Genomic DNA, 26439 nt, shown 5'->3' with positions numbered 1-26439 from the left:
ACAACACCTTGCAAAAGCTTAGTATTCTTTAGTATGGCAATGTCCACCTTGTACAAAAGTCTTTCAGGCGTCCTCGACATTTCCAAATTTTCTTGAGGCTTTTTTTTGTTTTTTAGGATTATTCTAGTTCAACCTATTGTATCCAAGGAATAGTTGCAGAACCACAGCTATGCACCCAAAGCGAATCTACAGCATTTTCATCTTTGCCAATCTCGGCATCGCCGCCCCCATGACAGAACTTATAAACAAACAGCTACCTCCGGTCCAAACATCACATCATTTTGCCAATATTCCAACAGATGTCGAAAGTTCTTCCAACCGCGGGTCCACCAAACGTTCAGCAACTGAATGGGCTTATTCATCACACAACGACCTTGAGCGTCGATCCCAAAGACAAACGGAGCCTACGGACAAGCCGGGGAGCGAGAAATGTAAGTAGATGAAGGGACCCCTAAACATAAGCCAAAAAATATATGTTTTGGGCGGACATTGAGAACCTGCTTTTTTTGCATTTTAGCTGCTCGTGTGCCCAAGGAGGCAGACCGTATGAGATGCCGTGACAGATGTGCGGCTTGTTATTGTTTGGTGGGGTTCGCATACATGTTCCAGAAGGATGTACGTCAGCGAACAAAGACCAGCAGGTTTCAAACAAGGGAATAGACCAACAAGTTGTTGCCTTGGGGGGATGGTTGTTTAGTTGAGTTGTAGCTGAGATAGCGAGCACAAACAAATAAATTTCTAAAGCGTTGAGCGAGTTCTTATGCCTTCTGTCAACCTTGGAACCTGCCAATCTGGGACAGACTCTCAATCGGGTATTCCGGCTTACGTGAGATCATATTGGGTTAGATCAGCTCCGTTTGTCCCCAGACATGCTTGCTGTTTAAAACCAGTCACGTCGTTGGGCAATTGATAAGTTATACTGGCCATGTTGTAGAAAGTGCTCTGCTGCTACCTGTGTTGGCGTGCATCAAAAATTATTTTGTACTCATTTCGTTCATACAACTTCAAAAATGCTGTGCTTTTTCTGAATCACAACAGGGGCGACGTGCTCTGGGAAAGTGTATAACAGACATGGAGCGTGAGATACTTGAAGTCTTGGACGGTTGACGCTCCAAGCTGCAGACGCTAGCGAGAAGCGCCCATCAAAATTAACACCATGCTCTCAGTGTTGGAAGGGCTAGTAGGCACTCAGTCTGCTCTTGTCCGAGATCTTTGCTAATCAGCATCCGACGGTTTATTTCTGGTCAGCGAACAAAAGGCTGTGCTGACTGACTATAGTAGTATGTTTTTGTGGTCTGTGTTTGCTCTGGCTTACAGCTTTAGAATAGCTGGACGGACGAAATCAACTCCAAAAAAATCCACACCCAGGCTACCGCGGAAGGAACATGCTATTACGAAACGGCTGGTTATTGCGAATCAGATTCATAATCTACATCATAACTTGAAACTTTTCTATGTTGAACCATTGAAAGCTTATGGACGCACTGTATTGCCTAACAACACAGCATTCGAATTTAATTTCAGCTTTGAAATTCGGAACGGTTTGAAAGTAGCAGTACTGTTGAAAGGCTTACTGCACGAGTGTAAATTTTTTATCCTTGACAAGCTAAGCCTGGAGCAGAAATACTAGCACCCCTCGTTAATGCCGATCAGAATTGCGAGTTATTTATCTAGACTAAACCAGTAAACGTAGCCTACCAAGGTACACATTTATCTATACATCATTTTTGTATATATCAATGATGCACAAAGCGGTGCCTCTACCAAAGTTGTAGCAGTATTTAGCTTGCACCGAAATAGAGCAAGACAAAGCAAGCCAGAGGATCCTAATACAACTCGCCAAAACGCCCTCAAACAAAGTCATTGCAACCCACACCGGCATGACCCGGGGCAAAATCCTCCCTCCCGTTGCGGCCGTGGTGGCCATGATGCTCAGCAGCCGGCTGCGGGGTGTTGAGGGCGCCGTCCTATATCGGCCGCTGCTGCTGCTGCTGCTGCTGCGGTTGCGCACCGTTAATGCCGGCTTCCCAGCCGTAACCGGACGGCATGTTTGACGAGACGTTGCTGTGCCTGCCGCCGGGACCAATGACGCCCGTGTCGGAGATGGCGGCGTTGTTGGCACGGCGCTTGTTGCGGCGGCGCACGAGGAGGCAGACGGCTACCAGGAGGCCGGTCATGACTAGGGCGCCGATGACGATGCCGACGATGGCACCGATGCTGATGATGCGTGCGCCTGTCTGCACCGTGTTGCGCGTCTCGTTATACTCGTCTTGAAACCCGGAATTCCCCGGGCCAGGGCGGCTGTCACGGGTAGAGAGATGGGCGGGGGCGTTGATGGGAGCGAACATTTCCAGTATCTGTGGGTTTTTTTTTGTGTTTTTGTGTTTTTTGCTGATTGAGCTGTTTCTCTGGGGAATATAGAGGGCGGCCCAAGGACCACGCAGCCGTCAGGGCTGAGCCGGCCTGGTCAACTTATACATCATGTCAGCTTGCTAGGACACCTGGGTTCAATTGAAATGGCAGCCTTTTGAAAACTAGACAAACTGGTGCAATTCTCGGACTAGAATGTGTCGATCACAACGGCGCAGAAGAAAGGGATGACGACCCTTTTGAGGTGGAGGGCGTCATTTTCAATGGGTGAACCCCATGTCCAACATAGACGTGACATCAGTTCCATGGCCCCAGATGGCTGCGCCGCAAATACCAAGCCCCCCTCAACTTGAGCTTATTCAGCTGATCGTCTTGGGTACGGACTTTGTATACGAGATGTGACACCGCCTTGGTTGGTTGTCTTTGTTGCGGAAGGACTCAACCTGATGGCTCGTCGGCTGAATGCAGATCCTGATTCCTGACATCAGACTCGGATCCCGGCATTGGTTGGTTGTGGTAGGTTGCGAGTTGTTTGGTGATTCCACATGCTGAACAGTGAACATCTATCGCGGCATCAGGCGAAAGTAAAGAATTCAGGATCAAGAGTAGGACATAGATGATGGAACTGGCAGGTAATTCAGATCATTATATTCAATGTCATTATCGCTTCAACAAAAGAAAATAAACCAAAAATATCCTCCACTTTGCTCATGCTTCACCCTCCTTGACATCATCAGCCGGCACAAACTCCAGCCTCTCCCACCGCATCAAGCAGCCGCAGATCAGGATAGCCGCACCGCCAGCAACCACGATAAAGTACAGCTTGCCAATGACCTCGGTGACAGCCTCGATGACCTTCCTCCGCAGCTCCGCAGTCGGCTCCCGACCGCCCAGCAGCTGCGACCCCAGCCCGGCCAGGGTCCTGCGCACGTTTTCGTCGTCCACCACCAGCCGCCCGCCCGTGTACTCGTCGATGGCCTCGCGCACGTACCGCAGGCCCAGGTTCTGGAAGATGCAGCCGCCCACGGCCGTCATCAGCGCGACGCCCGACATCTGCAGCGTCACAAACGCCGTGATATACTCGCCCTCCCGGACGGCGTCCCCTGCTGCCAGCGCCTTGAACACGCTCCCGCCCGTCTGGAATACCAGCCCCAGCCCCGCGCCCACGATGGCCAGCTTACCCAGCACGAGCGACTTTGCGTCGTCGACCGTTACGAGGCTCTGCAGCGCCGAACCGACGACGATGATGCCGCCGCCAACCACGTACAGCGGCGCGTACATCCTCAGTTTGGGCAACAGCACGTTGGCCAGGATGGTGGTGCCCACGAAGCTCCCGATAAATGGCAGGAGGTCCAGGCCGGCCTCGAGCGGGGTGGCGCCGTGCGTGAAGGCGAAGAACAAGGGCGTGTAATACAGCGATATACCGTACGCGGCGGCCGCCATAGCCACCGACAGCACGAGCAGGGCCGACGTGCGCTCGCGAAACACCCTAACCGGGAAAATCCTGTCTTCGGGCGTGGTGAAGACGCAAAACGCCTGCTGCGCCACGTATAGCGCCCCCAGGACGCCCGTCGTCGCCCAGGCCGCGATGCCCGGCGCCGAACCCCACGCCCACCGCGTACCTGAGAAGATGAGGCTCGAGCACAGCATGATAAAGAAAGCGCTGTGGAGCAGCCAGCCCACGACGTCGACGTCGCGCAGCCGAGGCGCCGCGCGCCCTGTGGTCTGCGCCAGGTGCAGCGCGGGCAGGAACACGACCCAGCCGGCCACGAGGGCTACCAGCACAGGGATGTTGATGTACATGGCCCAGCGCCAGGTCGCCGACTGGTTCTCGGCGAAGGCGCCGCCAATGATGGGGCCCAGGAGCAGGCCGATGGCGAACCCGACTCCGATCAGCGCCTGGCCGCGCGGGGCTTCGAGGGGGGTGGAGAAGGTGTAGTTGTAGAACATGACGCTGGAGTGCAGGTTGAGAGTCAGCCACGTTGTCCCGAATTACAAACAACACCCTGTCAAGAAGAGAAGAAGAGGAGAAAGAAAAAAAAAAACTCACCCCTGATACAACCCAGCACCCCCAATCCCAATAATAGCCCTCCCGACCACGACGAGATCCATACTCGTGGCAGCCCCGGCCACAGCAGCGCCCACCATCCAAACGACCGCATAGACGTAAAAGTGCCACCTCGCATCGCCAAACATGTACAGCCTGCGGCAGAGCGGCACGACGCAGGCGTTGACGGCCGTGTAGCCGATGGCGACCCAGGTGAGCAGCTCGACGCGCCCAAAGTCGGCCACGATGGGCGCCTGGATGTTGGCCACGTTGCTGACGTCGTAGCCCAGCAGCATGGCGATGATCAAGTTGAGCAGCTGCACCGCGGGCCACTTGTAGGCCGGCCAGCCGGCGCGGAGGTGTGCTGCTGGGCTCCGGGCCGGCTTCTCGAGCGTCGAGGATGCCGACGACGGGGCCTGGGGCTGCAGGTGAGGCGGCAGTGGGAGCTGTCCGTACAGCTGCTGCACCGAGCCGGTTTGCGAGTTGAGCGTGTAGATCTGCCCGAGCCGGTTGACCAGGGGAGCTTGGGGCTGCTCCGTACCGGGAGGAGCTGCTGGGCTGTTTTGCTCGGGAGCTTGGTTTTGAGTTGCCAACGGCCACGCTTGCGTTGTGGAAGACATTGCTGCTATCTTTGGCTGTGTCATTATACCAGAGTGGAGGATGAGCCGTTCAGATTGGGGGGCCCAGGAAAGTTCAGGAACTATAAACGAATATATGAAAGATGGGTGGTCAAGGGTCCGTGGTCCTCGGTAAAGAATATAAAATACCAAACAACACCAAAGGGGCACAAAAGACACCAAGGCCGCCTCGGAAATGACGAGATAGCTTCAGCGGATCAGATATCAGAAAGCCTTTGCCATGTGGGTGGGCATATAAGTATGGGCCTTTGATTAATATCATTATTCTTCCCTCGGACTTGTAAGAGGGCAGAATTGTGCCTTATAAACATTCCACCTCTTCTATATTCTCAAAAAGAATAACAATAATAAAAAAAAAAAAAACTCATCTTAGACGCTAGGATTCCAAATTGCTCTCTTACAAAGACGCTTACATGTCATCCAACACACCCCACTCTCACACCCATATTTGGATATTTGGAGTTTGCGGCCCCCAGGGCGCAGGCGGTGGGTAGCCAAGCCGATCAATGGATCCGCCGCAGAAAGTCGCAGGCGCAGGCGGCACGGCCACCTATCGCGATTGGCAAAATCTGACAGGGGGTGGGAAGTTGATTAGTTGACCCGCGATTCTATGGGGTTGCGATGCTAAACTATCGCACTTCTTAACTTAGCAATCCTTGGGGCAGGGAATGGGCCGAATCTCACTTGACGGCCTTGTCGATCACGGTAGGGTTTGCAGCCATGATTTCCTCCGGAGGCTGCCAGGCAGAAATTGGATGTATATCGCCGTTGTTGTTTCCATATTTTGTACTGATGTCAAAGATAACAGAACGTCATCAACAAACAGCACGACGGGACCTAACATTCGTTTTGCCCATTGGGCACCTACACGTTATTTTTCTTTTTTTTTTCTTTCTTTGTTCTTATCTTTTTTCGCCCGTAATTCTTGGGCGCGACACAGCGATGATCCCAAATGACATAAAATCCAAATGCTGATGTTTGACAAGCGGTGCAGATTAAAAAGTAAGACAGTAATTTCTCGGCCGAAAGAACCCACCACCCCCACCACTTGCACCTGGGAAAACATCAACGAAAAGAAAATCACATGCAGAAAAATGCACCAAACACGGCAGCAGGCTGGCCGACCCCAAGAAAACCAAGAAAGAAAAAAAATGCCGGCCCGTGGAAAACATGATGATCCGTCGTAAAACAAACAACCCCTGCGCCGCAGCCAGCTGTGCCGCGCCCCCAAGATGGGTGTGAAGCTGAGCCCTGGCCTGAATTGGCGGGGGTCATTTTTGAATTTGGACAATGAGCCAATCAAGAAACACAACAAAGCCACACAGCTCGAAAAACGACCCTCTACGACTTGCGACAAGCGCCTTTAGCGCCTGCTGCCTTGAGGCTGTACGACGACATCTCCCCACCCCCGGTCAACGTCCCCGATCGGGACGGACCCTCCGTGCTTACATATTCTTATCTTGTTTTGTTCTCTATCGTCAAGGTGCGGGTCGACATTGCCGGCCCATCTCGTCAGAACCATGAAACGCGGCCGACCGACATGGCAGGATTCGCATGCTTTCCGACTTGAGCTGCCTTGCGTCGACGAGAATGGTTGGGCGATTAGTCTAGTCGACGAGCAGATAACAGATGGTCTCGACGTGGAGCACCTCCGAACTAGAATGGCGATAAGCCCGCCCGACATTTGGGGGCAAGATCCTACTGCGACGGCTCAGTCCAATCGCGTCAACCTAGCAGCAGCCCGACCAGATTCAGGAAAACAGACAGGTAGCTATGTTCAGATGCACATCGCAAAACCAAATTTTTCTTTTTGTTACCAAAGACGGCTGGACTGTAGCCTTTTTTTCCGGGGGAGATAAAACCCCAACTTGCTTTGTATACAAGACACCATCCGATAAAAAAGGACAAGATGAGCAAAGTAAAAAAAAAGTAGTCGAGAAAAAGAAAAAAAAAGATCCAAAAATAGAAACCAAAATCAGCAGCCGACATCAGCATCTATACCCAAAACTACACCCACTCAAAAGACCAATCAACCCTCCACTTGGACGTCGTCACTACTCAAACGACCCCCTGTCCCACCCATAATTCCACGCCAGCCTCCTGCCGACGATCCGAGCCGCCGTCGGCGACATCTTGCTCGAGGCAGTGTAGGGTTCCTGCACCATGAGCGGCGAGCCGCCGACCTCGGCCGAGGGGATGAAGAGCCACGCGGATCCGTACAGCTTGATGACGGAAAAGCCTGCCGTGTGCATGGCGTGCACGAACTCGGGCCACGAAACCTCGGCCGGCTTGGAGCCGGGGTTGGCGAGCGGGTCGTGGAACAGCGACTTGAAGACCTTGAGGGACCGCTTGTCCGTCGTCACCTTCTTGGGCTTGACCCCGTTCTTGGACGTTCCGTTGCTGGTGGCGGCGGCGGCGGCGGCAGCAGCCTTCTTCTGCGTCTGCGCCGCCTCCTTGGCCGCCATCTCGGCCGCGTAAATCTCCCAGTCCTCCATGGCCTCGCCGTTGGCGCCGACGCCACCGTTGACCTGTTTGCCGGCCTTGCCCGACCTGCCCGAGAGCGCAGCCGCCTCGGCCGCCGGCCCGCCCAGCCTGCGCAGCGGCTTGGCAAAGACGTCCTTGAGCGCGCCCGTCATGGCGCCCGACCGCTCGAGCTCGACCTTGACGCGGCCCCAGAAGCCGTCCAGGTTGACCTCGGCCCGGCGGATCTGATCCGCGCTGCCCGGCGCCACGACGTTCTCGAGCGGGTACGCAAACTTGTTCTTGCCCGGCATCGCCATGCCCACCAGCCTCTCGTTGACCTCGTACGCCGTCACCTTGGGCACGTTGGCCGCCTGTACGGACCGGCGGAAGTCGCCGTCGAGCGCCTCGCGCACGCCCTTGTCCTGCACGTCGGCGCCGAACCGCGCCGCCCACGGCTGGAACAGCTCCACCTGGCGCAGCAGCCGGCTGTACACAGCAAGCGACGACAGCTGTGCCGCCACCCAGGGTGTGATCTTGGCCCTGGCCTCCGGGTGCTGCGAAGTCAGGAGGTACTCGAGCTCGTCGAGCGCCGCGGGCAGACCGACCAGCTGTCGCTGCTTCTCATCCTGCACGACACCTAGGCGGCGGATCAGGAGCCTCGTCGACTCCTCTGCCGGCGCCTCCTCGACAGCCGCGATGGACAGCGTCTTGTCCTCTGCGCTCTCGGGAGTGACGAGCTGGAAGTAAGGCCGCATCGGCGGGCTGGCGACGAGACCCATGGTGATGTTTTGAAAGGGTCCGGCCTTGAGCTGCTCGACGTGGTGGTCGAGGGTGTAAAAGGCAAACGCCAGCTCGGCCGGCAGGTCCTTGCCCTCGTCGAGCGTGGGTTCGTGCTCGTCCAGCAACGCCAGCAGCGTCTTGACCTTGCTGAGCACCACGCCCCACTCGACCACGTCGAGCAGGGCCGAGTTGACGACGCGGTTGACGACGCGCCCCCAAAAGACCTGCGGGCTCTTGGCCAGGATCGGGTGCGGGTTGCCGGCTGCGTCTACGAGCTGCTCGCGTCGGTGCGTTGCCCAGTCGTTGAGCACCGCCTCAAAGTAGGCCGGGTCCTCGCGGAGCGCCTGCAGGTGGTCCTTGGCCTCTTGGAGCCGGGCCTGCACGGGCTCCAGCAGCTGCGTCCTGTCCAGGCCGGCGGGGCTGCGGTACGGCTCTTCGGCGATCTTGGTGATGAGGGACGAGAACTCGGCCGCCGTGGTGGGCTCGTTGGCTGCCTGAGGGGCGGGCGTCTTGGCGTCGCCGTTGGCGAGAAGCTGGTCCTCGGGGATGTCGTGCAGGATCTTCTTGCACACCTCGAGCAGGAACCGGTAGGTGACGTCCTGGACCTCGAGAAGCCACAGGCCCTCGCCCGGGTGGATGCCGCGGCGCTCAAACAGCCACTTCTTGTTGGAGTCCTCGGGCAGGTCCTCCCAAGCGACCAGCTCGCCGTACTCTTCCGGCTTGGTGCGCTTGTCAAACATCATGGTGTAGCGGTTGAGATAGTGGGGCATCAGGGCGAGGGACTCCATGGCGAACCTGGCGCGCTCCAGGTCGGCGGCGGCAAAGGAGTCGGGTGGGCTGCGGGAACGCGACGCCAGCATCAGCACCAGCGGCTCGGAACGACTCAGATCCTCGAGGTTGAGGTGAGGCCAGAGGAAGGCGGCACGGCGGGCGGCATCCTTGGCGGCAAACAGCTTCTCGTCGGAGCCGCCCTCGCGCACGTCGCGCCAGATGTCAATGTCGGGACGGTGACCCTCGGGCACCTTCCAGCTCTCGCCGGCCACCTCGATGGACTTGGCGGCGGCCAGCAGCAGCTCCTTCCGCTTCTTCTTCTGCTTGATGCCGGCCCAGCGCCTGGCCAGGGTCGACTCGTGCTCGCCCACCACGTGCTGCAGCGAGTGGTAGGCCTTGAAGATGCTGGCGGCCAGCCCCGCCGTCCGGCTGCGCACCTCGGACGGCTTGATGAAGTCGGGCATGGGCATGCCGCCCTCCTTGCCGATGTTGAGCTTCTCAAAGAGGGCCTTTTCCTCCTCCGAGAAGCCCTCGGGCTCCTGGCTTTGCGGAGGTTTCTGCTCCGCGTCGGCCATGGTGATTGATTTTCGGCCGAAATGTGCTGGTGGGTGATTTTATATAAAATAACAATAAGCAGGTGACTGGCCTGCGATTTGTTGACTCCTAAAAAAAACAAAAAGATTGCAGACAAGGCTGCTTTCTGATGGCAAAGGCCGGTTGCAGGGGGGGGTTGAAGTCACCGACAGGACACGTGTCGCAGCTTTCCCCTTCCAGCTTCGGTTAGCTTTGGCAACTCGACCAAGGGACACAGGTAGCCCAATTGAACCCCAATCGGTGGTCAATTGGTGTCAATTAGACAAGTTTCTGTTTCTTATTCCCACGGGCCAGTTTGGTCTCTTCTCCTTTGGGCTCTGGAGACGTTGTATCGACAGCGAATGTCGATTGCAGATCTGGCGGATAGGATGAATGGGGTTGTGTCGGACGAACAACCAAACGCCAGGTCGAGCTTGAACGACTGGACCTTCCAGCGGCAGCCACCCACCCAACAACCACAGCGGTAACCTTGTCAACATTTAGCTTTAGCTCTCCTAGCCAGCTGCAATGGGCTGGTTTGAGGTTCCCCGCGCAGCACAAGAGTGGAGACTGAACCCCTTTACCGCGTGGTGAGAAACTGCTAAAGGGTGACTTGCTCAACTAACCTTTGGACACAACGCAAGTCGGTACCTTGTCTAACAATAAGCCCCCCGCTGTGGAGACCGAACTGGACCGACCCTGAACCCCTGCATTCGCATCGGCCAGGGACCAGAATCCCTTTCGGCGATGAAGCCACATCTCAAAACGAAAAAGAAGCCTATGTCGCATCGTGCCGTGTCCCGGGACGAACCCGATTCTGGGCGGCCATCGAATGAGACTAAACGAATCAACGAAGTTAGATCTTGCCATAGCTCGGTGATCCTCCACATAGAGATGACTTTGCTGCAATCTCGAATTTTTGACCGTCAATCAGCTCAAACAGACCGACCTATCATGATAAATTTAGCGCCTTCTAAAAATACGAACTTGCTTAGCTTTTGCTCGTTGCGATTCCAGCTTCTTAAAATTAACCGAGGCCGACCCCAGATCATCTGCTCAAGCTACAATATGCCGTCGCTCCCCAAAACACCGAGTGATGCAATATCCAGCCTAGAAAAAGGAAAGAACTTGTCCAAGTGATCAAAAGAATCGCTGTCGTAGCTGAACAGGGAAATGCAAGAATAGACCGCGAGATTAAAGGGCAATTAACGAATGAGACATGAAAAAAAAAAGAAAGAAAAAAAAAGTCACCACAACTGTCTCCTCCTCCCTCATGCAAAAGCCCCCACCACAGCCATTAACCCCGCGCCCCCAAACACGGCCAGGAACGCTTCGGTTCGCCGCCTCCCCTGCAGGACACGGTAGCTCTTCTCGCTCAAAAAGTCCTCGGCCAGGAGCTGGACGAGTCCGGCAAAGAGCAGCAGGCCCGCGCTGATGGCGTTCATGAAGCCGACCATGAGCAGGCCCGCCTGGCTGCGCGGGTCGTACATGTTGTGCACCAGCAGCCCGATGGCCTGGCCGATTGGCGTCGTCGTGCCGTACGCCAGCACCATCAGCCACGGCCGGAGCGACGACCGCGGGAAGTGGATCGCCGCGATGCGCGACCCGAGCGCCAGGCCCTCGAACGACTGGTGGAACGATATCGCCACCAGGAACACGACAAAGGCGGGCCCCGTCGCCACTGACAGCGCCATGCCGATAAAGACGCTGTGGAAGAGGATGCCGGCCTCGAGGAGCAGGCACTGCAGCAGGAGCCGTTTTTGCTCGTCCGCCGGCGGCGCTGCTGATGTCTGCCCCAGCATGCGGTCGCGTTGCTGCCGTGGTGGGGCTGGGGGCTGAGCGTCGTGCTCGGGGACGGGGTCGAGCTCGTCGAGGTTCAGTTCTAGGTCCAGGGACTCCCGGGACGAAGACGAGGAGTCACGTCGTTGGTAGATGTCCTTGCTTCTTTCTTGTGGTTGGTGTGCATCCCCGTTCAAGTTTTTCCTGCCGTTCGTAGAGGGCAAGACTGGCGCAGATGCAGAGAGCGGTGGAGACTCGGGGAGCGGTGAGGCGCCGGCCATGAGACCTTCCGAGGCGCTGATGTCATCCAGCATGATATTCGAGGGACGCCTTTCCCGACGGGCGGCCATCCCACCGCTATTGCTCGCCCCGTTGATGCCATGGGTTTTGTTGCCGTTCTCCTCTTCTTCCGCATCATCCTCGTCCCATACATGGTGATGGCTGTGGCTGTGTGTCAGACCGCCGCGGGTAGTGAGGTATGATTCGACCGAAACGACGACGAGGGCGGCCGTCATGGCCACGAGGCCAGCCATGGCCGTATATCCCTTGCTAAAAACATGGGGCAGACAAGGGTCGGTTAAGGAGAGGAAGGCTGTCGGTAGTAGGTGGACAAATGCCGTCGCGATGAGCACTCCGGTGCCAAAGTGTTGGCATATGAATACTATTTTCGTCTGTCGTCGCCCGCCGCCGGATCGGTTCGTGACGAGGGGAAATGCACAAGCTGGATCCAGGGTTGTGTCAGTCGGGCGACGATGAGCGGGATGTCAGATGCTGACGTCCTAGGCAGGTTCCACTTACAGCATGTGCTCAGAAACAAGACCAGCCCAAGGGCAAAGACGTGTAGAGCCGTGTCATAGTGTCCCCTGTCTTTACTGCCGCACTTGGGCTTTGTGTCGACGTCATCGCGACGTGCTAGTTCGGCGGCGAGAAGTTCGGTCGGGATTGATGTCCACGAGAAATCTTTCGTACGAGTCAAGGGTCAGCGTGAGAATTAGGCTGGCTATCTGAGTAAACCCAAAAAAATTGGCACAGATAGTGGCATCTGGATAATCCATGCAGTATGTTGCCCTTCAAGACAAAGAGAACATACCCTGTGGGACGAAGCTCGACATGGTCAAGTGCCAGCCAAGGCGAAGGCGGTTGTATAACCGGAAGAGTGGAGTGTGCTCTGGAATTAGTGTCGCCGGGAATATCAAAGCATCGCTGTCAGGCGCATTGACAGACGGACCGATAGGCCAACCAACTTGGTGGCTGACGCGATTGACGTTGACGTAGAGCCAATACGCTTTGGCCCCAAATCTTTGCTTTTGGGAGGGCGTCTAGCCCCCAGTATGTCAACGTATCGAAAGTGGAATGAAATAGCGGAATGCTCCAAATTCAAGCAAGGAACATAGAGAAAAAAAAAAATATTGTAACGAGCGTTCGGGTGGTCTCCGTGTTACGGTGCGGTGTTACGGTACGGGGACCATCCAAGGCTTGAAGGTTTGCGACTGTAAGCAAAATGTTTCTGTCGAAGTTGCTGACAAAGGGATCTGCTTGGGAAAGAGGAGATGAGATGGTTCACGGTCCCACTGATCTTGGCCGCAAACAGCCATCGAGGTGTCCATGTGGGGCTGTCAACTTGTCACTTGTGCCATTATGTGGGGGGTCCAGGGTTCAAGTGGAGCATTAACTGCAGGGTAGCATAATATCTTGGCAGTGAAAGTGCTTCCAAATCGACCATTAAACCATTAAAGCCCTTGAAAATGAGCAGCAACAAGCTTCGCATCATGCATTATACATTTGATTTGGCAGTTGCAAGTCAATTGCGGGTAATATTGGTTGACAGCAGCCAGTTGGGTTGAAGCTGTTGAATGTCACCAGATCAGTTGCAGGTGGATTGCAGCATGCCAGTGCAGGACGAGAGCTAAAATGCAACACTGAGAGTTTGACTTGAGTTGCTTGTCATCATGTTAGAACTAAACCATAGCTTATATTACAGACGCGGCGCTGCAGGTTGACTAGGTTAGTTGATGAGAGAAGTACGTCAGATCAAAATTTGCCGAGTACAGGTTCGAATGCAAATAAAAAAAAGAAAAAAAAAATAAACATATCACAAGGTCACAGAGCAAAGTCTTGCGAGTACAACGAAAAGAGAGGCTTTTATTAATATATATGTGTCCATGTAGACAAAATCCGTTTTGCGCCTTCCTCGGCCTAGAAACCAAGAACAGTGCCAATGAGAGAAAAGAAGAGAAATGGCGAGCGGGGGAATACCTCCCGCTGTCGATGCTAATGCTAATGATGCCGATGCAGATGCCGATGCTGATGATGATGCTGATGATAATGCTGATGATAATGCTGATGCCAATGCCGGTGGGGTGCCCCCCTCTGCGTGTGGAACAAGTTGCAGAGTGAGGGATGAGGAAAGCCAACTAAGAAGAAAAAAACTCCGGGTCTATGCCAATAGCCGAGTGCTCGGGGAAAATGCTTCACGAGTGAAGGTGAAGAATGGGGACAGAGGGTGAGATGATCCCCTTATGGAGCGAGAGCCATCTAGGGACGACCCCAGTTGCCTCCCCAGCGCCAAGGCCCGTAGCCACCGCCGCCGAAGCCACCTCCGAAGCCGCCACCATAGCCGTACGGGTAGCCGCCGAAGCCAAAGCCGGGACGGAAGCCGCCGTAGCCAAAGCCGTATGGGTAGCCACCGAAGCCGAAGCCGTTGCCAAAGCCGAAACCACCGCCGTAGCCGAAACCACCGCCGTAGCCAAATCCGCCGCCATAGCCGAATCCACCGCCATAGCCGAAGGGGTAGCCGCCAAATCCAAAGCCAGGACGGAAGCCGCCGTAAGGGAAGCCGTAAGGGTAGCCGTAGGGATAGCCGTACGGGAAGCCATAGGGGAAGCCATAGGGGTAACCAGGGTAGCCGAATCCAAAGCCGCCGCCGCCGCCGCCAGCACCACCACCACCACCGCCGCCGCCGCCGCCACCACCACCACCACCACCACCACCACCACCACCGCTACCACCACCGAAACCTCCGCCGTAAGGGTAGCCAGGGTAGCCGGGATACCCACCGGGGAAACCAGGGTAGCCGGGGCCACCAGGGAAGCCGGGGAAGCCAGGACCACCAGGGAAGCCAGGATAACCGGGACCGCCGGGGAAGCCAGGATAGCCGGGGCCGCCAGGGAAACCGGGGAAGCCAGGACCACCAGGGAAGCCGGGGTAGCCGGGGCCGCCAGGGAATCCAGGATAGCCGGGACCACCGGGATGACCGGGCCCGCCAGGGAAGCCAGGGCCGCCAGGGAATCCGGGGTAGCCGGGACCACCAGGGAATCCAGGGTAGCCGGGACCTCCGGGGAATCCGGGATAACCAGGGCCGCCGGGGAAGCCAGGGTAACCGGGACCGCCAGGGAATCCGGGATAGCCAGGGCCGCCGGGGAAGCCAGGGTAACCGGGACCGCCAGGGAATCCGGGATAGCCAGGGCCGCCGGGGAAGCCAGGGTAACCGGGACCGCCAGGATAACCAGGGTAGCCAGGGTAGCCAGGCCCTCCAGGATAACCGGGATAGCCACCACCGCCACCACCACCACCACCGCCGCCGCCGCCGTTTCCATTGGCAGCCCAGACATTGGCGCGCTCGACGATGAACTTGGTGGCCGAGTCGAGGTTGTTGTCGGCATAGCTCAGGTGGACGCCGAGGTCGTCGCCGCTGTCGCAGAACAGGTCGCCGCTGGTGCAGAAGCTGACCATGCGCTCGGCCATGGAGCCGCAGTTCTGCTTGGCGTCGCGGCGCGGGAACATGCCGCCCTTTGTGGCGTTGCCCTGGTTGAAGGGGGCGTCGGCGGAGCGGGAAGGGTCGCCCATCATGACCACGGCGGCGATGTTGCGGGTCAGCTCGGCGGGCAGGGCGGGCATGCCCTGGGTGGCGAACTGGGCCTCGGAGGCGCCGCAGACCAGGTCGGCGGCGACGTGGGCGCCCTGGCTGTAGCCCAGGAGCACGATGCGGCTGCTGGGGCAGGCCGCCACGTAGCTGGCCACCATCTGCGACATGACCTGGACGCCGACGCCCTGCGACCGCGAGTACTCGGAGAGCGAGGCCGGGTAGTCGACGGCCTCGATGCTGGAGCCCGGGATCTGCGCCATGACGTTGTCGGCGACCTTGCCGATCATGCCCATGCCGGGGCGCTCCTCACCACCGCGAGCAACGATGATGTGAACACCTTGGGCGCAGTTGACGTTGACGGGAGGCTGTTGCTGCTGGCCCTGGCCCTGGCCCTGGCCCTGGCCCGGGTTCTGGTTGTTGGGGAACTGGCCGTTGGGGAATTGGCCATTGGGAACCTGGCCGTTAGGGAACTGACCGTTGGGAAACTGTCCATTGGGAAACTGTCCATTGGGCATCTGTCCATTGGGGAACTGAGCGTTGGGAATCTGGCCAGTGGGGAATTGACCTGGCATCTGGGCGTTCGGGATCTGGCCGTTGGGGAACTGGGCATCGGGCGAGGCGGCGCCGGGGGCACCGGAAGCCAGAGGGATCTTGGCAGTGGCCGAGGCGGCGGGGACGGCCGCCGGCAGGGGCATGTTGGCACCGGCCGAAGGACCCGGAGCGGTGGCTGCCACATGGGCGCTGATGGTGGCAGGCAGAGCCAGCAGCAGAGCCGCAAGGGCGCCGGGGAGGGATCCGGCAGTTGGATGCATCTTGAAAGACAAAATAACCGAAGACCGAAAGAGATGAGAAGAAACGAGTGTTCTCAGGTACTTTTGATCTGGTCTGGGGTAGGTTGCCTTCGTTGGCTGAGGTGTTGGATGATGGAGAGAGAGAAAAAAAAAAGGTGAGACTGAGACGGTGACGAGATGGTGTTTTATACATGATGAAGGTAGCGTCAAAATGACAGTGAAAGCCCTGCATTGGATGGTGGCTATCCGCACGAACTGAAAGTAGAAACAGTATGCCGGTCCGTTACTGATCCATCATCCTTCAACAAATGTCTAGTCAGCATATCCTCTGCATGTTGATGCAACATATCAAACTCGCAACACAACAGACGACGGCCAAGGTCGGACAGAGCTGGAGTGGTGTAAGTGCCTCGCACATAGCTCTGACGCGGAAAGGTGGAGTGATGAGGAGCTCAACCTGGAGTATGCAGATGGCACGAACAGCATCAACGGCCGTAACCGGCTCTGCAGGATGGCATCTGGAGAGTGTGTGTGTGTGTGTGTGAATAGCAACAAGGAGCAGAACTGACTGACGGACTGACTGAGACGCAAAGTTTGTCTTTGTGGCCGTGCTGACCTTGGTTGTTTGGTGCGAGTGGTGAAGTCGGGAGCGTCCTCTCCAGTGTCACGGTGAATGATACGATACATTGGGATCCTGCAGACAAGACAAGCCGTGCCTGGACTTTTGCAGCTGAGGTGCCCAGCCCAAGCAGCATGGTAATGAGCCGACACCTGCATTGAGATGAACTAAGCCTCTGTCGTTCCTGCATCATCTGTAGTTGCAACAACGGGACAGGCCGTTTCCCGATGCAGGTTTGCCTTGTATTCCATTGTCTTGGACACCAGACGAAAGCCTCCGAGGGCTTAGCGGCACAGCAAAACGGTAAAAGTAGGCCGATGCACGCAGGAGCGAGATACCCGGTAGTAAGTGCGAGCTGCCTGAATAAGAAATAATAAGGCCCAACAGACCAGACGAAAGCACACGGCTAGATGTTCACCTGCAAGCAAGTCATCGGGGAGGATGCATCGTGACTAATGATAGATTCTATTTTATTTAGAAACCTCACTCATCCAGTTGCTGTCTGGGCGTAGCCACTGAGGTAAATGGTGTCGATTTAATTGATCGGTTCTATTTGCAAGGACCCAAGTGTTGCAATTGCGGTACTATGTGGGTGGGATATGATGAACACGTTTCTGGAGACCATCAAGAAATCAATTAGTGAGACGCCTTCGTCGAGGTCATTCCATTGTGGTGGACCTCGCCTTGGCTCTCAGCTTCAGCTTCTTATCTGGATAACAAACTGTTTGTTTATCTGTCACGTGTAGGAGGCTAGACTGTTTTCGGCGACACAATAGACCGCACGGACAGAGAAGAACATTCGTGATACACTCACTGTATTGGTTGCCTGAGGCAAACAAGCAGCACCTCAAACCCACAACTTGCCAAGCATGCCTTTGCTGAAATCAATTTTTTAGCTTTTAAGTTTAGTTAGGGCATGATCAATCAGAGGCACACACATTCCACTGTAATTGTGATTCTTTTTACTGTACTGTGGACTTATAAATGCTTAATTACTTTTCACCTTGTATCACTATCAATAATTCCCGCTCATTTTCATAAGAGCAACCCGCTATCCCAGGGAAACATTTCGTCTAATCGCGCAGTTTGCTGGGGCCCTGGCACGTTGTCGGACTACTCCCCGCTTCTTCCAGGGCCAGACCTGGGACTTTTGGATGAAAATCCGGGCGCGGATGAGTGGGCGCAAGATTTGACCCTCAGGACACAGGAGCTTTCTGGACAGTACATACAGCAAGTAATAAATTGGCTCGGTAGTTTCTTGCTTTTTCTCTTTGTTTCTTTTTGCTGCCTGTGTATTTTTATTTTTATTTTTATTCTTTTGTGTTTCTTTGCCCTCGCTCAGTAGTCTCCTACTCCCTAACAAGTACATACTGTTGTTCCCACAACCCGAGAAATTATTTTCCAATCAAACCTTTCATCAGTCATAACAGCACGTGCACTACGACGGTTTCGCATCACCTACCAATTTCAACAGGATACTCCGCGTATTGCACACGCAAACAGTGCTGTTTCGGGCTATGCAATTGAGTTTACCCGTACACGTGGGGCCCAATACCACTCGTGCGTGAACCAACAACATACACAAGTCATGTCGCTACAAGCCTCAAATTTTAACTTTTTATTCGTATCGGTACTGCAACTGCGATGGTTGACCTTGGTTGTTTTGCAAATAAGGTGCCAACATCCTCGTTTCCCCTTTCCAAGCAAGCCGCGTTCAAGATGTATGCGCCCACTACCAATACCGGGGTAACACTGTGGATAAGGAAGTTTGGATGACATCCATTTGGCACTGGAACCCGCTAGCACTGACCAACTGGGTCCGGGTGAGCTTCCCCTGCCAAGACCTTCCTTCATTCGAGTGCTATGTCCACCGTCCACCAGTCGATAAAAGGTAGGGCCTGGATCAGGGTCGCACCCATCGAATCATACTCTCGGTTTTTTTTGAACTATGTATGCTACATTGATACTGCTGTTACCTGGCGGCGCACCAGAGGAACCGATGCAAGATTGAGATGGCATTATCCATATTTCAAAACTATAGCTAGCGTGCTTTTCAAAGCCGGGATGTGTCGACCACGTATGAGGAGATGTGTTGTCGCCTCTCACCAATAGTCAGTCAGTCAGTCAGTCAGTCCTTGGATCCCACTCGATGGTTTCTTCGCCAAGCAAGCTGCCCACGGCAGCCTAGAACTTTTGTGCTGCAGAGGTACGTGCGAGCTAGCTAATATTCAATATTCTCTGGGCTGTGATTTGATTGTTGGCTAGGGATAAGTGGGAGGCGGGTCCTTTCGAAATCCCGCTGAGCCGACGAGTCAGAAGCGAGGGAAAGGCGGGGAGGGGGAGGGTGGAAGAATTCTTGAACCGCCTCCGACCCTGCAAGGGGCAAACTCGCGGAGCTATGTCAGGTACCCGTACGGCTAAAGCTTGCAAAAGCGCTCAAGTGGAGACACGGGAGAGTAACCTGAGCAGGTTGTGAGTGCGGATTGGATAGGAGCAAAAGGAAGAAGAAAGAAAAAGAATGCTGCATGCTGCAGAGTGATGGATGGTTTACGAAGGCGAATCAAGGAAAGCTGCAGCAAGACAGAGAAAAAAAGGCCTCGTATGGAAAGTCGCACAATTAAAAAAGAAGAAGAAAAAGAGCAAAAAGTCGTTAACCGTTGAAGCTTGGCAAAACAGCCAGCTGACAACCGCAAACAAACGCAGCTGCTCAGGCCATTTAGTTATTATGATCAGGGCCTTGTAGGTAGTCCACCTGTCGAATTCCCCGGTGGCAATTATCCCTCTGTAAGTTGTACCTTGGTAATTACCAACTCGGCGCACCCCCAAGTTGCCCCTTTGCAAAGTCCCTCGTGTTATCCAAAGGGAGATTTCGGCACCACTTTTCATAACCAGGCTCGCTGGTCGCCGGCACCAAGACCAGGCAAAAAAAAAAAAAAAAAAAAAAAGCAAGCAGCCAAACAGATCAAAGTGCGCACGCACTCTTGCACCACTTTACCAGGAACAAACAGACACTTTGGTCTCCACTCGGAGCGGTGGGCCAGGGTGGGATATGAGATGGGTCGGCAATGATGATGATATCAATGGCGGATCAGGGTTTCTCATTCCCGAGCTGCACAAAGGTTGCATTCGCCCTTGGGGGCTTCTTGGGTGCTGATGGAGTATAAGGCCTAGCACACCCTCTTTTTTTTTCCAACAACGCTGCGGCCCGTCCTTTCTCTCCTCACCGACACGGCTCAGTACAGTTCAGTCTCTACACTCGCTTTTCGGCTCGCTTCCCAGTTCCATACCTCACTCTTTCGGTACGGCCTGGTAGATAGCTTGTTCTCTGGTCAGACTTGAACTTGTTTTTGTTGGATATAATATTACTTTCACTACTACTATAATAATATTAGTACACCCAAGTCGTTCTTTCGAAAATGCGCTCCGCCATCATCCTCGCCGGCACTGCCGCGCTCGTGGCTGCCCACCCCCAGGGCAGCGGCACCTGCGACGCCGACAACTGCTACCGCGATGTCATCAACCCCAAGCACGGTGAGGGCGTCGCCGCCAGCCTGTGCCAGAACCTGCTGGGTCCCAACCCCTCGGGGCTCCCCGCCGTCTGGATAGACGCCTGCCAGGCTGACGGCAAGCGCATCTCCTCGGCCTGCTCTTGCGTTCTGCACTCGGCCACCAAGACCGCCTCGGCCACCTCGGCGGCCGTGACCCTGCCCCCGGTCTCTGCGACCGTCACCAGCGCCAGCGTCAAGCCCACCACCACCGCCGCCCCTGGTGAGGACGACGACGACGAGGACTGCGATGAGGACGAGCCCGAGACCTCGGCTGCCGCGTCTGCTTCGACCACCGGCCCCGCCGCGACTGGTCCCGCCGTCACTGGCCCCGCCGTCTCGACCAAGACCAGCTCGGGCGCTGTCCCTACCGCCACTGGCGACGATGATGAGGACTGCGAGGACGAGTCTAGCACCTCGGCCGTTGCTTCGTCCACCAAGGCCACCTCTGCCACCTCGGTCATCATCTCTCTGACCACGGCCACCGGCCCTGTTGTCACTGGCCCGGCCGGCACCGGCTTCCTCAACTCGACCCGCACTGGCCCTGCAGCTACCGGCCCTGCTGGTACTGGCTTCCTCAACACTACGACCAGCACCCGCGCCGCAAGCACTGGCCCTGCACCCACTGGCCCTGCCGGCACTGGCTTCCTCAACACGACGACCAGCACCCGCGCCGCAGGCACTGGCCCGGCCACCACTGGCTTCGCCAACTCGACCCTCAGCATCTCGCGTCCCCCGGTCCCCGCCACGACCTCCTCGGTCCGTCTGACCACCTCGACCGTCTACACCACCGACATCCGCACCGTGACCGCCTGCCCTCCCACCGTCACCAACTGCCCCGTCAAGGACAAGACCGTCACCGTCGTGACCTCGGTCGTCCCGGTGTACACCACCATCTGCCCCGTCACCGAGACCGGCCCTGCCCCGACCGGTCCCGCCGGCGGCAACGTCCCCGTTCCCACCGGCCCTGCTGGCAGCGCCAAGCCCTCGGGCTCTGCCGGCGGCAACGGCCCAGTTCCTTCTGGTCCCGCCGGTGGCGCTCATCCTTCTGGCGCCCAGAGCTCTGGTCCCGCTGGCGGTAACGTCCCCGTCCCCACCGGCCCTGCTGGCAGCGCTAAGCCCTCAGGCTCTGCCGGCGGCAACGTCCCCGTCCCTACCGGCCCTGCCGGCGGCGCCCAGAGCTCTGGTCCTGCCGGCGGTAACGGCCCCGTGCCCACCGGTCCTGCCGGCGGCAACAGTCCCTCGGGCACTCCCTCGGGCGGCCTGACCAGCGCCTCCGGCACCACCACCGCCACGTCGACCCTGTACACCACCAAGACCCGCACCCTGACGAAGTGCAAGGCCGGGTCGGCCAACTGCCCTCCCGAGGACCAGACCACGTCGCTCGTGACCGAGACCTATGCCGTCTCGACCACCGCCGTGATCGCTAAGCCCACCACCGGTGTGCCGGTCGTCTCCAAGCCTCCGTACGCCGGCGGCAACGGCACCTTCCCCTCGGGCACCGGCTCCGTCGTCAAGCCCACGCCCGTCCCGGTCCCCACCAACTCGCTCGTCAAGCCGGCCCCCGTCCCGGTCGGCACCCCCTCGGCTGCCATCCCCAAGCCCATCAACAACGCTGCGCCCTCGGCTAGCATCCCCAAGCCCAACCCCGCGGCCAACAACGGCACCGTCCCCGCCACCTCGGCCAAGCCCTCCACCGTGCCGTCGTCGCCCGCCAGCCAGCCCCCGGCAGGCACCTCGCCCCCGGTTCCTGTCGCCACGGCCGGTGCCAGCCACGTCGCCGGTGCCGGCTTCGGCATGGCTGTCGCTGCCGCCTTTGCCGTCTTCTTCCTGTAAAAAGAATCCAGGGATTCAATCTGTTTGCGATTTGTCCAAGTACTCGGGTCTTTTTTGGCTTTGAGGAAAATAAATGACAAAGAAGGAGAGTGATATAGAAGAAATGACATAACACTTTGACAAGACTTACAAACTGAGTTTCCTTTGTCTTTCTTTTTTTTTTTTTTCTCTCTCTATTTCATCTTGATTTACCGGTTGAGCATAAAGCCTGGTTTTTATTTTTTTTTGTTTGCTTTTTTACAAATTCATGACAGATATAAACGTGATAGAATATGGATATCTTGGATTGGTCTGGGGATCCTGATCTTAGGGGCTTCCCTGGTGTACACATTTAATTTTAGTTCTTTGTACATATTGATTGGCTGCAAATTGTGATTTTGATTCACTGGATCCTTGCTATGCTTGATCTCGCCGCCACAAGTCTTCCTCGGCTATTCTCACATCTCCCCTTCTCAGTTGCACCTCGACCGCCTCACCGGCCTCCAACAAATTAAGCAAAACGCCAGACCGCCCAGTAGTCGTGTAAAGCACCTTGACACCTCTCGCGTGCAGCAACCCGACCAGATCGGCCAGGTACTGCTCGCTTTCCGACCCGTCCAGCCACTGCAGCCCGTCGACGACGCAAAAGAAGGTCTGGGGCATGAGGCCGAGCAGGTCGCCCATCAACGCCACGACCTCGGCCCACGTCTCCGTCGTCCCGTCCAGCCGCGCCAGCCGCCGCGCCGACAGATCCGCCGCGGTCTCGAACTCGACCAGCAGCAGCTCCACCATCTGGCGGATGAGCGCGTACGCCAGCGCCCGCGCGCCCTGCACCTCGCGGGAGCCGTGCTCGGGACGGCCGCCCCGCCGCAGCTCGCAAAAGTACGACGCTGTGGGGATGCCGCTCTTGGCGGCGAGGTCGACGAACGCGGCCGCGAGCCCGCTCAGCGGGTTCTGCAGGTCTCGCGCCCCGACGAACGGCCGCCCCGCCAGCCACAGCGCACCGCGCCCCGCCGACGCCGTCCAGTCCCCCAGCGCAGTCAGCGTCGAGGCCTGCGCCGTCGCGGGCGGGCTGGACGGGTCGCGTGGCAGGCGCACGCGGGCGCGGTCGAAGTAGTCCTCGTAAGCCGCCGTGTGCAGCGCCACCGAGTCGCGGGTGCAGGTGGTGGTGGCAGGGGCCGTGACGTCCCTGGGTAGTTTTGCCGGGTCCAACCGCCGCGGGCTTGGTAGCTGCTGGTGGTGGTGCTGCCGCTGCTGCTGGTGCTGGTGCTGCTGGTGCTGCTGCTGCTGCTGGCCCTCCTCCACGGTGCCCCATCCGTTCTGCTCAAGATACCCCAGCCCCGTCTGCACCAGCTGCTCCACGATGCACCGCGCCAGCTCCTTGGGGTCGGCGCCGTCCCTGGCGGCCAGCTGCTCCCGCACGTCCGCGGCCTGCCTCTCGAGCCTGCAGGCCAGCTCGGCCTGGCGCCTCTCGATGCTCCTGAGGCCGACGCGCTGGTCGGCCCGGATGGCCTCGACGGTGGCCCTGGCGACGCGGGCCTCGACTCGCCCGCCCTGGGCGGCCAGGCGGGCGATCCTCGCGGCCAGGGCCTCGACCCTGCCCACTTCGGCGTCGAACCTGTCGGCCAGGCTGGAGCTGAAGGAATCCAGCAGGCGCCTGCGGCGGGTCTCGGCGATCCAGTCCATGACGCCGCCCAGGAACAGGAAGACGTGGGCGTACAGGTCGGCGACGAGCCCGCGCACCCGGTCCGTCCCGAACAGCTCCAGGTCGGGCTGGACGTCGGCCACGGCGTCGTTGATGCGGCAGAGCGAGTCGGCCAGGCCCTCGGCCACGCGCTCGTGGTTGACGCTGGCCTTGACCACGGCGCTGAGCGCCCCCGCCAGGATCGACACGTACTCGTTGCCGTCGGGCAGCATCTTGAGCAGGTCGCCGTGCCTGTCGACGCTGCCGCAGAAGCGGTGGAACAGCCGCCGCGCCTTGCCCGTGCGGCCCGCGCCCGCGTGCCGCTGCTTTTGCCACGCGGCTTGGAGCTGCGTCACCGTGTCGATCACGCCGTCCATGGTGGGTTCGGCCTGGGAGAGCGCGAGGCGGTCTTGGGCGGGACAGTTGTTTTGGAATCGGGTCCATTTCTCGCGCAGCCTCGCCGACTCGATCGATATGAGCTCCGTCAGTGCATTGCCTGTGCTGTCTGACGTGGGCGGCTCGAAAAAGGCTCTCCAGTGCCCTGGGTACGACAGAGGACAGTCTCGGTCCTCTACTCTGGCTTCGGCCGCAATGACCGTCGCGAGCTGGGAGGACGGGAGCCTGCTTTCGACCTCGTCGCTGTACGAGCGGACGAGCTGTGTCATCTGAAAAGTTTGTTCTTGGCTTGGGGTCATTGTTTTGGGGCTACGATTTTTAACGAGTTTGTATGTGGCTGACCTGGCTGACCTGGCTGACCTGGCTGCCCCTGGAGGCTGCAGTCGGGCAGAGTTGGACAGTTGCCTCGATGCCTCCTGACTTTTCCTCGCTGCCTTTCTTGCACCCACTTATTGAGTTATTCCTGGTGACTGTGGTGCTTTAACTGCCCAATCATATCGGCTGCTTGTTTCTACATCTTGCTCGCTTACAGTCCGGCTGCATGACCCTAAGCTTGTTCCGGAGCGGGGTATGAAGAGTGCAGCTGCTTGTCGCATCTTTGATCCAGCTGTTGCAGACTTGGTCCGACGGGAATTTCCCCCCATGTACTTGCAGGTTTAACCAAATCCCTCGGCTTCAAGCTCCTCGTGGATGAACCTCATTCGGGAATCTCTCAAGTTGTGAATTAGCAAAACCAGCAAATCCTGTAATGCTATCAAGCCACTTTTCCCACATCTTCTGCATTATTCATCCATGACAACGCAAACATCAGTAGAACAGCCTACAGCAGCGGCGATGGGATCACCCGAGAATCGCTCACGGGCGAGCCCACTCCAAGAAGGCAACCCCCAGCCCAGCATCACCAGCAGCGCTGGCAAGACGCCCCGTATTCACTACGTGACCGAGTATAGATGGAGAGGCAGCGACCAGCTGATATCGTCGCACGACACGGAGAGCCCGCCGGCCCGCAGCAGCAAAGACGACAGACCGGCGTTCCAGGTGGTGCAGACGTTCAAGAGAGACCCTCAGCGGCCGTCGGCGGGCGGCGGCGCCGAGGCGGCACGCGAGCAGATCATGCAGGACTCGCTCGCGCCGTCCAGCCACAGCGTCCGCATCATGTCGGCCGAGCTGCGCAACGCGATCCAGAACGTCGTGCGCTACTACCCGGACCAGGACCTCGGCGGAGACGTCATCGAGATCCAGGAGCCGTACATGATCCTGGTGCACCACTACGACGAGCTGCGCGAGTTCGCATCCAGCTGCGAGGAGCGTGCGGCGACTCGGCAAGGGTCCGGGATGATCTGCGAGCGCGAGGTCGACGCGCCCGCCCACATCCGTCTCCTGCTCGACTTCCTCGACGGCTCCCTGATGACCGAGGTCCGCGCCGAGAAGGAGAGGAACGCCAGGGGCTTCTACAGATGGCAGTGGTCCTGGCTGCGGTACAAGCCCGGGACCATGATGCTTCGAACGGTGCACGGGTCGGGCGGTCGATCTGGAGCCAGCGTCGACACCAAGTGGACGGCCGAGATCGTGCACTCGGTCCGGGGCGGGACGTTGACGAGCCCGCCGAGGGATTGGTACTACTCTACTTGGCGGCTCGAGCTCGTTCAAGGCCCTGCCATCGACCGCGTCTTGTACACCGTCTGGGAGAGCAAGTTCGACGGGGAGAAGTCCACCGTAGAAAAGTTCTTTCCCGAAATCGGTCACGTCACCGCCGAGGAGGTGATGGGCGATCCCATCGGTGGCCGGATGCTCGCTGCCGGGAGGGCTTACTGGTCGCTCCTGACCAAGAACTGCATGGAGTACAATGGACCAATGGCCACTTTCCCCTTCAATACTGTATGGAACCGGAAAGGAAAATCTCCCTCGTTTGAATTTTCTTTTGTTCTTTGTGGGGGTGGGGGGCTAGTAACCGATGGTTGATTCGGCCCACAGATTACAGGTTCAGTCATGACCGACATCGAGGCATACATCGAGACCCAGTCGCCCAACCTTCCAGAGCCTCTTTCAGACGACCTGAGGGAGTGGGTTACGGATTGCAGATGCCCTGCCTGCAAGAGCGGCAAGTCGCTAAACTCGACGGATCTTATTGGTCTAGAGGATTTAGACCGTCTAGACTTGAGCAACAAGCTGCCCACCGGCGACCACGAAGAGGAGACCACGGCGGACCTGATAGCATACGTTCTTTTGCCCGAGGAGATACCTGCCTACGTGTTCAGGACGCGAACGTGGGGTAAGTAGTCGAACGTGGTCAGTCGTGAAAA

General features: G+C 57.4%; 8 protein-coding genes across 8 annotated transcripts in view; 3 read left to right on the top strand and 5 right to left on the bottom strand.

Moving 5' to 3' along the window:
* Positions 1–1967: 1967 nt before the first annotated feature.
* On the bottom strand, positions 1968–2348 carry PpBr36_00043 (uncharacterized protein; the record flags this gene model as incomplete). The annotated part of the gene is made up of 1 exon (XM_029887236.1): positions 1968–2348. One exon carries the CDS (start codon positions 2346–2348, stop codon positions 1968–1970), a length of 381 nt encoding a protein of 126 aa, XP_029752035.1.
* A 4761-nt stretch (positions 2349–7109) lies between these two features.
* PpBr36_00042 (uncharacterized protein) lies at positions 7110–9644 on the bottom strand (the record flags this gene model as incomplete). The annotated part of the gene is made up of 1 exon (XM_029887235.1): positions 7110–9644. The coding sequence occupies one exon, from the start codon at positions 9642–9644 to the stop codon at positions 7110–7112; it is 2535 nt and encodes an 844-aa protein (XP_029752034.1).
* Positions 9645–10913: 1269 nt separating this feature from the next.
* Positions 10914–12533, bottom strand: PpBr36_00041 (uncharacterized protein; the record flags this gene model as incomplete). Its single annotated transcript, XM_029887234.1, has 3 exons — positions 10914–12142; positions 12220–12381; positions 12512–12533. The coding sequence occupies 3 exons, from the start codon at positions 12531–12533 to the stop codon at positions 10914–10916; spliced, it is 1413 nt and encodes a 470-aa protein (XP_029752037.1).
* Positions 12534–13911: 1378 nt separating this feature from the next.
* On the top strand, positions 13912–16857 carry PpBr36_00039 (uncharacterized protein; the record flags this gene model as incomplete). Its single annotated transcript, XM_029887232.1, has 3 exons — positions 13912–16087; positions 16446–16604; positions 16778–16857. 3 exons carry the CDS (start codon positions 13912–13914, stop codon positions 16855–16857), a joined length of 2415 nt encoding a protein of 804 aa, XP_029751045.1.
* On the bottom strand, positions 13957–16098 carry PpBr36_00040 (uncharacterized protein; the record flags this gene model as incomplete). The annotated part of the gene is made up of 1 exon (XM_029887233.1): positions 13957–16098. One exon carries the CDS (start codon positions 16096–16098, stop codon positions 13957–13959), a length of 2142 nt encoding a protein of 713 aa, XP_029752036.1.
* A 3255-nt stretch (positions 16858–20112) lies between the features above and the next one.
* PpBr36_00038 (uncharacterized protein) lies at positions 20113–22077 on the top strand (the record flags this gene model as incomplete). The annotated part of the gene is made up of 1 exon (XM_029887231.1): positions 20113–22077. The coding sequence occupies one exon, from the start codon at positions 20113–20115 to the stop codon at positions 22075–22077; it is 1965 nt and encodes a 654-aa protein (XP_029751046.1).
* Positions 22078–22473: 396 nt separating this feature from the next.
* On the bottom strand, positions 22474–24435 carry PpBr36_00037 (uncharacterized protein; the record flags this gene model as incomplete). The annotated part of the gene is made up of 1 exon (XM_029887230.1): positions 22474–24435. One exon carries the CDS (start codon positions 24433–24435, stop codon positions 22474–22476), a length of 1962 nt encoding a protein of 653 aa, XP_029751051.1.
* A 493-nt stretch (positions 24436–24928) lies between these two features.
* The window catches only part of PpBr36_00036 (uncharacterized protein), a gene marked incomplete at both ends in the record, with an annotated part of 3014 nt that continues 1503 nt past the window's right edge, over positions 24929–26439 (top strand). Inside the window, 2 exons of the mRNA XM_029887229.1 lie at positions 24929–26014; positions 26111–26408. Of these exons, the coding sequence (XP_029751052.1) occupies positions 24929–26014; positions 26111–26408 (1384 nt within the window). The remainder of the gene's footprint in view (positions 26015–26110; positions 26409–26439) is intronic.

This window comes from Pyricularia pennisetigena, chromosome 2 (assembly GCF_004337985.1).
Source record: "Pyricularia pennisetigena strain Br36 chromosome 2, whole genome shotgun sequence".
Classification (NCBI taxonomy): Eukaryota; Fungi; Ascomycota; class Sordariomycetes; order Magnaporthales; family Pyriculariaceae; genus Pyricularia; species Pyricularia pennisetigena.
This window is presented reverse-complemented; position numbering and strand designations above follow the sequence as displayed.